General features: G+C 38.6%; 1 protein-coding gene across 1 annotated transcript; it reads left to right on the top strand.

The window, feature by feature from the left end:
• The first annotated feature begins 505 nt into the window (after positions 1-505).
• LOC149826938 (pre-mRNA-splicing factor SPF27 homolog) lies at positions 506-8,227 on the top strand. The gene is made up of 6 exons (XM_090020175.1): positions 506-804; positions 934-1,112; positions 7,129-7,212; positions 7,338-7,407; positions 7,503-7,636; positions 7,894-8,227. Exons 1-6 carry the CDS (start codon positions 562-564, stop codon positions 7,940-7,942), a joined length of 759 nt encoding a protein of 252 aa, XP_089876301.1. The 5' UTR covers positions 506-561; the 3' UTR covers positions 7,943-8,227.
• Positions 8,228-9,575: the final 1,348 nt, after the last annotated feature.

The following is a 9,575-nucleotide window of genomic DNA, read 5'->3' as shown; positions in this document are numbered from 1 at the left end:
TTGGGCTTTGCATGCAGCGGTCTTTAGACGTGAAAACCCCCAAATTAGCCTGACTTGCGTCACAACTATCGGTGACAATAATTTGTCATGATTTTTTTTTATGACGAGGAACCCTCAACCAAGTGAGAGAAAAGCTCGGATCCAGGGTCTTCAACTCAACACCATCCCCACTCACACAGGCGACCCACTCGGTGGTAATTTATCATGATACATTTACAGAAAAGGATAAAAGTATCAATAAGATTACGGTAAACTCAAATTTGTAGCTTTTTCGATATATTATGAGCGAATTCATTCATCTTATACGTTTTATTATGGCTTGTTTTTTTATCTTTTTCGTTAAAAAAAATTGTTAACTTATTACAAGATTTTCCTTTGTTAAAAAAATCTTGACGTCAAGATTCGTTTAGCAGATCTAGACTCAAGTAAGTTCGAAGCCGGGTCCGTAGATATTGGATCTGTTGAAGGTCTGATCCGTTGGCAGCCCTAGCACATAGCAGAAAAGATGCAGCGGAGGACCCATCAGGCTGACTGAGGAGAAGGGAGGGCGAGGCGAAGGGAATGGCGAGGGAGGAAGGGAAGGTGATGCTTCTATTGGAAGGACCGGCGGCGCAGCCAAACTGGAGCGGCGGGCTCAAGCAGGACGAGCCCATCGACGCCCTCCCCTACATCGACGACGAGTACGGCGACCCAAGGGTCAAGGAGGAGGTGGACCGCCTCGTCGAGGAGGAGAAGCGGAGGAGCCTCAGGAAGCCCGCCGACATCCTTAGGACCTTCCCCCCCTCCCCCAAACCCGAATTCCAGGTGCTTCTCTTCCCTACCCATCTCTATCTTTCTTCTTTTCCCTGCGAATTGGGGTGTTGTGTTTCTAGCAATCCCTAAATTCTGAAATTGGTGGGTGTTTTTTTCTTTGTTGTTGTTGTTTCAATGCAGAACCACCCTCTTCTTCTCAGGGAGTACAATCGCGTGAAGGACGGAAGGCCCCCGGTGCCGCTCGACATGACGCGGTACTTGAGGCTGGATCCGCCGCCTGCACCTCGGAAGCACGACGTCGATGCTTGGAAGCATGCTCTGCGGAACGCCCAGGCCCAGTTTCAGCACCAAACAGTCAGGTTCTTTCTCCTTCTACGTTTTTCTTTGGGGTTCTTAACGCGGTCGTGTTAGTTATTTTGCTTGGTGAAATTGCGTCTGCTTCTTCTTTGTAACGTTTGGTGGTGTTGGAGTGTTTAGGTGTAGTGAAGATTTTTTTCAGAGGAGAGAGGATGTACTAATTGGAATTCTCTTTTCTTTGAGAGAGCCAATTCAAGTGACCTAGAGATCAACTTATGCATGTAAAGATTTGTTCCATTATGCGTTATAGTATCAGATGCCAAGGAGAGTCTGTATCCTTTCTTTTTATCAAAGAAAGCCTTTTTTTCACATATTCGATATGAATTTCTAGACGAAACCGAACAACTCAAGAGCAGGGGTAGCTTGCCGGGTGTTGATTGATAAAACAAGGCAACATGCAAACAAATTGTTCTGCTTGCCAGGAAGTTAGATAAACTAGTTATTTTTTATGTTGGTCTAGTTGGGGACTTCCCCTTCTCTGGACCCAACGTCTTCACAAGCATGCCCAATGAGTAAACAATAAACAACAACAACAACAATTACACCTTCATCCCAAAACAATTGGGGTCGGCGATATGAACCAAAAAAGAAAATCATTGTGGGTCTTCCACATGAATCCTTCTCCTCCAATCATTTCTATCCAATGCCGTGTCCTCGGTGAAGTTCAAAGCATTCATATCATTTTCTATCATTTCCATCCAAGTCTTCTTAGGCCTACCCCGACCTCTTTTAACTAATATATTTTCTTATTTCTCCATCCTTCTAACTGGAGCATCATTAGGCCTTCGCCGAATATGTCCAAACCACCGTAAACGATTCTCTCTCATCTTATTTTCAATGGATGCAACACCTACCTTCTTACGTATCTTCTCGTTTCGAATCTTATCTTTTATTGTATTTTCACACATCCATCTAAGCATACGCATCTCAGCTACACTCATTTTTTGAATATGATGTCTCTTGGCAGCCCAACATTTTCTACCATATAGTAAAGCGGGCCTAATTGTCGTCCTATAAAACTTTCCCTTCAACTGCAATGGCATTCTACGATAGCACAACACTCCAGGTGCACTTTTTCATTTCATCCACCTAACCTTTATCCTATGATTTACATCTCCATCAATTTCTTTATACTTTTGAATGATAGATCACAAATATTTGAAAGTCACCCATCGGTATTTCTTGCTCACCAAGCTTCACTACACTCCCATCACTACTTCGTTGCTTACTAAACCGACATTTCATATATTTTGTCTTACTCTTACTCAACTTAAAACCTCTTGCTTCCAATGTTTGTCTTCATAATTCTAACTTAGCATTAACCGCAGCTCTAGACTCATCAATCAAAACAATATCATCAGCAAACAACATACACCACGGCACATTTTCTTGAATTGATCTCGTAAGCTCATCCATCACTATAGCAAATAGGAAAGGGCTTAATGCAGATCCTTGATGTAACCCAACCATTATAGGAAAATTGGTTGTCACTCCTCCACAAGTGCAGACATTGGTTACTACTCCTTCGTACATATCTTTAATTATACTAATGTACTTGAGAGAAACATGTTTCTTCATCATTGTCTACCAGAGAACATCCTTATATTCTCTATCGTATGTCTTTTCCAAATCAATAAAAATTATATGCAAATCTTTGTTCCTCTCTATATATCTCTTAATAAGTTGTCTAAGAAGATGTATAGCTTTCATAGTTGATCTTCCAGGCATAAAACCAAATTGATTCTTCGATATCATGACAACCTTCCTTAACCTATACTCAATCACCCTCTCCCAAAGTTTCATAGTATGACTTATGAGTTTTATACCAGGATAGTTTGTGCAATCTTTTATATCACCCTTATTCTTATATAGAGGCACCAAAGTACTCTTCCTCCACTCATTAGGCATCTTATTTGTCCGCCAAATCTTGTTAAAAAGATTTGTCAACCATTCTGAACCTTTCACACCCAAACATTTCTAAGTCTCGATAGGTATACCATCTGGGCCAACTGTCCTTCTTGATTTCATTTTCTTCAAAGTCTCTGTAATTTCTTTCTTTTGAATCTTGCGCATAAAGTCACGATTCATCTCATGAAAAGGAATGGAGAAGTCTTCAAGATCCTGAGCATGACTTCTATTAAATAGCTTATCAAAATAATCTTTGCATCTCTCCTTAATCTCCTCATCTTTGACTAAAACCCTTTGTGTTTCATCTTTGATACATCTAACCATACTTAGATCCCTCGATTTCTTATATGTCATCTTTGTAAGCCTATAAATATCCTCCTCGCCCTCTTTGGTATCCAATTTGTCATAAACCTCTTTATATACTTTATCCCTTGCGTTTCGAACTACTTTTTTAGCTTCCTTCTTTGCTATCATATACTTCTCCAAATTCTCATTATCACAACTCTTACTTAGATTTCTATAACACTCTTTTTTAACCTTAATAGCTAATTTGACATCATCATTTCACCATGATGTATCTTTACCTAGCAGTGCACGTCTTTAGACTCACCCAATACCTCCTTAGCCACCTTTCTCATGCCACCCGTTATCTTATTCCACATTGATTCTGAATCCTCATTGAGACACCAATCAGCTTCCTTAACTACCTGCTCTACAAACATTCCTTGTTTAGCTCCTTTCAGTGTCCACCACTTAATTCTAGGATCTATCCTATGTCTATTCCTTTTGCGGCATTTTCTAATTTTAAGATCTAAAATTAAGACTCTATGTTGTGTAGCTACACTTTCTTCCGGTATAACCTTACAATCGATGCAACAACCCCTATCTCTCTTTCTAAGTAGGAAAAAATCTATCTGACTCGTATTAACCCCACTTTTAAATGTTACTAGGTGAGACTCCTTCTTCCTAAACCAAGTGTTTGCTAAGATCATATCATAGGACAAACCAAAATCTAAAATCCTTTTTCCACTTTCGTTTCTTTCTCCTATACCATAGCCTTCATGGATACTCTCAAATCCATCCCTACTAATGCCTACATGTCCATTAAGGTCCCTTGTACTATTCCATCTAAATCTTTCCAAAATTGACGCTTAATAGAATCATCTAAACCAACTTGAGGTGCATAAACACTAATAATATTAATAATATCCGTACCTAATACTAATTTAATAAGTAAAATCCTATCACCCTTCTTACGGATCGCAACTACATTATCTATAAACTCTCGACTAATAATAATCCCTACTCCATTCCTATTCCTATTTATTCTTATATACCAAATCTTATATCCCCAAGATTCTATTACTTTTGATTTCTCACCTACCTATTTTGTCTCTTGTAGACATAAAATATCAATCTTTCTCCTACACATAATATCTACTAACTCTACCAACTTACCAGTTAAAGACCCTATGTTCCAAGTGGCTAACCTAATTTTATGGTCTTGAACTATCTTCTTTACCCCCATTCGTCCAACAAAGTGTGGGAACCCTTGCCTATTTGACACCACACCCGGGTGCCGGTGTGACGCGTCGCTTCTGGACGACGACCTGGCAACCCTTGCCCATTTATCACTGCCTCTGGGCCTATAGAGTACAGTGCGTCGCTCAGTAGGGAACGCCCCAACGAAATTTTCATATTGGTTCATATTCATAGGGTGTGACTAAGTTTTGATGTTGGCTGTCACTGGCCTACCGCAACCCTTCTCCTTTATCCGGGCTTGGGACCGGCAGTGTATAACTAAACAGTTATACACAGGCGGAGTATTGTGTGAAATTATGCAGCTTCGTTTATAAGAAGTAGTGGTTTAAAGCCAGTATTTGATTCAGCTGGATCCTAACCAAGAACATGCTTCTCTTATCACATAGTTCAAGAACTATTTTAGCTGCAAGCCTTCGGCATACATGCCTTAACCGTTTTTGATATTCTGTTCAAAATGCTTTTTCTTCCTTGGTTTTGGCAATCGTATTAGATGTCTCAGATTGTATCCATTCCTTCTTTGAATTGAGACAAATCCATATGCTAAATTTTCTGGCAGTTCTTCCATCTGGTTATATCGAGTTTGAGCAAAGCATCGAAAACGTGCTTTCTCTAATGCCTCTGATGATTCCATTAAGCTTTTTAGGGTCCCATTGCCTATCTTAATAACAATTCCATGTCTAATTGTCTATAGATATCTATCATCCTTTGTTATTTTGCTTCCTTCTTTTGGTCATGTAGCCCATCTGCACCCTTGGACCATGACTTCAGGAGATCGTATATAAGGTATGTTACTCACACTACGTGGGTTTTCTAACTATCCCATTTATGTGACAGAAGGCAGGATCATTCTGTTAACAAATGGCATCACATTGTTAAAGGAGTTAATACATCTATCAGAATTTTGAACACCTAATCTATCTTGATAAGCTGAGAACTTAACTCCTGTAAGGAGGAATCCATGTTTGCTTTTTTCTATCCATTTTGGATGGAACAAGAGGATTTCAGGGTTTTGTAGTGGCCTATATTTGGAGGGTTGTGATGGCTTATAAAGAGTGACATGACTGACCAACCTTACTATGTCAAGGGTTCCTCAAGTACTAGGTACCAGGATACCAGCAACCCTGGTGTGTATCGCAAGTCTACTTTGGGAATAGTCCTATCAAATTCTGGGAATAATTACCCAATCAATTAATCTAAATTATAGTCAGCAATAGCCACAATAATATAATATAATGTTTTAAAAGTTTTTCCCAAAGAAAGTAAAAAAGGGAAATATCACGACTTTGAGAATATCTCTGTAAATTGAAAATATTATAATATTAAAAAACTCCATTTTCTATCTTTAGATTGTAAGTATATATTTCTCTTATTCGATGTTTTTCATATTTCAAAAACTCTTCTAAATTTTATTTGTATTTATTAAGAAAAACAATGGCAAAACCTTTATTTTTCTTATTTTTGCATATTTTTATGAATTTCATTTTTTAATTGCAGAGATCTTTCTGAGAAAAATCACTTCTCTTAAAAAATCTCCCACAAGAACCCTAACCAAGATCGATATATCTAAATCTAACGTGCTATTCATACTTACTACTTTTGTCAAGATGTCTTTTATTGTTGACATCTTTCTGAAGTTTCCTCGCTGAGCTTAGGGTGTTGCTATCATGCTTGGAATTTCTCTGCATAATCCATCAATTTCACCTATTCACAAATGGTGCAAGACAGTGGGAGCAGAGAAAGAGAAAGAAGATTGCTGGAATGGGTATTGTTGTAGCCAGTCTATATATCTAGTATTATAATAAATTGTTGATTATAAGGCCCTGGTGCCCCATGCATTGATGTATCCGAGCATCCAGTCCATGATAGGCCAATATTAGGTCAGGCATGTACGAGGTTTCCTGTAAGTGGTGCTCTCACTAGCAAACGCATGGTGCATAGTAAGAGTAGTAGATTTTCTCATTCCCTATTTTCCCCTGCTGGGTGCTTTTGAGGTTTCTTAGGCTGATGGCTAGAAGTAGGCCTATTGATGATAACGTTATAATTGCTGATTCCTTAACTCTGAGTGCTGCATCTATATCAAGGTCAATGACGGGGAGTGCAAAATACAGGTGTTTATGCATAGCTGATGTTATTTCAACCAACAGTTTTCTGAACTTGATTAGCAAAAATAAAAAGAATTCTTTGATGTTTGATGTTGAAGATCTGGTGAAGTGAGTAATGCCCTTAGTGCCAAGATGATTTCACAATATTCTACCAGGATATTGATTTATCATAAGATGCTTTCTTGGACATAATATTATAATTAAATTCTTCTTTCCTGAAGAATTTCACATTTGTTCATTCCAAAAATAAGAATCTTGAATTGGCCTATAAAATCTTTGCTCCTCAAATGTTATGTGAAAAGTTTGTATTGCAGTGCTCATTGCAACCTAGCTTTCTATATCCGGTAGTGCCATTTTGCTGTAACTCATCTTCATGGAAAAGATTATCGCATGCTCTTTTTCTATTCTCGACTGAGGTTGAGGTTGATGTCTTCTAGTATAGTTATTGACTGGATCTGATTTTCAGACTTGAAAATCTGGACTTAATGCTGAAGCATGAAGTGAATATCTGGAAGCTTCACAACCAACGTTTGGAAGCTTTTTTAGCAAGGTATGCTATGGAATATCTTTCCTGGTTTTTTAGTTTTTGTACCAGGGAGGTGGTTCTGTCTCTGTTACATTTGCTCGATGTATTGAATCCGTATTGCATCTGTGTGATTGCTATTTATTTTGTAGGATGCAATCAAACCTTCAGGAATACAATGAAAAGATTGAAACCGTGAACCGTGAAAGGAAGTTCCACCAGGTAGGATGTAATGTCTCTGAGCATTTTTTGTAGAGTTGGAATTTGTCACTTCTATCAGCTATAGAAAATTTAAAGATGTGGATATTTCTGATCAGCAAAACACAGCTTTAGAGCTGAATTCTCTGGCTACTCAATGGAAAGAGCTCTGCCAAAAGAACATAGAGATACAATCTGCCTGTGCAGAGATAGAAAACCAAATCGAGGATCTCCGAAAAGAAGCTTCTGAGAGGTATATAGGTGTTTAATTTTTCATTTTCAGCGCTTAAATTTAATTGGTTGAAAGAATTGTACAACCACCACTGCTTCACAAATGCAACGACTCCACCTGATCCCGTGTCAGAGACTTCTAGCCATGCTGGTTTTACTTTCATGCTCCTCTGAGCAAAGTCATTAGGAGGCTGGGTTTGACATGCCTTTGCTTTACCTGGCTTCTGAGCACGTCTCAATGGTTTAAAACTGTGCCTAAAAGTTCAATCCTGCTTACAGGGGCCTGAACTTGGAGCGAGATGCAGACAGTGAGTCCATGCAGCATTGACAGTATTTGGGGTTGCAGAGCCTTCAGCAATTGATGCGGCATCTCGGGGTGGCATGGTTCTGTTGCTTTGCATTCCTGCCATATTGTTTGTTAGTACATGTTATGCAAGAAAACATGATATATCTGCATTATCGTGTATTTTGCTCCACTGATCTTTAGCAGAGGTATGCCTATGGAGCATTCTTCTGTTTGTGGATATACTTGAGGTTGGAGGTATGCTGATCAGTTTCTGGAAGATAAGCATGTTAGTTCTAGCATTTTGTATATCTAAGTCGTCTTGATGCAGTCTGCTGTATACACGAAAAACTTCATATTTGAGATACACTTGGCACATTCTCACAAAGTAACCTGCGGAAATTTATGAACATTTTACGCTCCAATTGTTCATGCAACAAGCAAGCAAAACCTTAGGGTAAATAAACCCAGTAGGATCCTCAGAATGAAACAGACTCTCGTAGATGATACTGAACGGGTGTGGCAGTTGTTTGATAACTATCGTGTATTGCGAGCTGCCCTAAGGGCCTGTTTTGGTATCAACAATTATCCGGATAAACTGGATACTTGAAAAATAAAAACCAATTCTATTTTTTTCTACTGTTTGGATAGCAAATTGAGATATTAGAAAACCAGATAACTTAAAAAAAATGGAAATTTATTAATCCAGTGGATACCTGGATTAATCAAAACAAAAAAAACAGGATTTATTTTATCTTAAAACATGGGCCCATCCGACCCTTCCCCTGCCCCAATCTCTCTCTCTCTCTCTCTCTCTCTCTCTCTCTCTCTCAACCCTACCTCTCATCACCGTCTAGCCATACTCTGGCCGGGCAGTCACCGGAAAGGTTCAGAAGGCACCGTGGACGTTTTGCTGCCAGCAGGTGTCTGGGAAACGGCTGGGTATTTTCTTCTGTTTTTTTTCACCAAAAAGTTTACAACAATTCTTTGTCTGGCCGTTTCCAGCCACCCACCGGCTGAATAACTGTTGGGATGGCATTGTCTAACCTAGATGGTGCCATCTCAGAGGTTTTCACTGGCCGGAAAATGGCAGATTTTACTTTTTTGTTTCAACCGATTTCTGGAAACCTATCGCCAGTTTGCCAGAAAAGGTTTCCACTCTCTCTCTCTCTCTCTCTCTCTCTCTCTCTCTCTCTCTCAGGAGCTATCAAAACATTTTTTTTTACGAAGAAAGCTGGGTTAGGTAGACCCCCACAAGTTATACAACTCATACCATTGGGTTTTGAACTTGCAACGTCCCAGCACAAGGTAACGTGCACTAACTGCTCCTACCAAACAAGAACACGTTTTTAACTGCCCTTCAGCTTGGCTTATGTTGAAAACATCACGTTTTTAATTGATATTTACATTATAAAAACCCCTTTTTATAGCATAAACACAAATATTAGCCATTTTTTAAAAATCATGCTTTTACCACGAGATTTTCAAAAAACGATGTAGTCTTCAAAGAACACAAAATAGTTGTAAAATATCACATTTTAAAATATCATATTTTCTTTGCTATATAATTACAGTATTGATGTGATATTTATACTTTTTATATAGTTTTATATTTTAATGTTTTTACTTGTAATTTATATAGGTTATATTTTTAAAATTTTAAACATACCGATTTATT

Source organism: Nuphar pumila, chromosome 10 (assembly GCF_984573655.1).
Source record: "Nuphar pumila chromosome 10, dmNupPumi1.hap1.1, whole genome shotgun sequence".
NCBI classification, from domain to species: domain Eukaryota; kingdom Viridiplantae; phylum Streptophyta; class Magnoliopsida; order Nymphaeales; family Nymphaeaceae; genus Nuphar; species Nuphar pumila.
The sequence above is the reverse complement of the archived record's forward strand: the minus strand, read 5'-3'. Positions and strand labels throughout refer to the sequence as shown.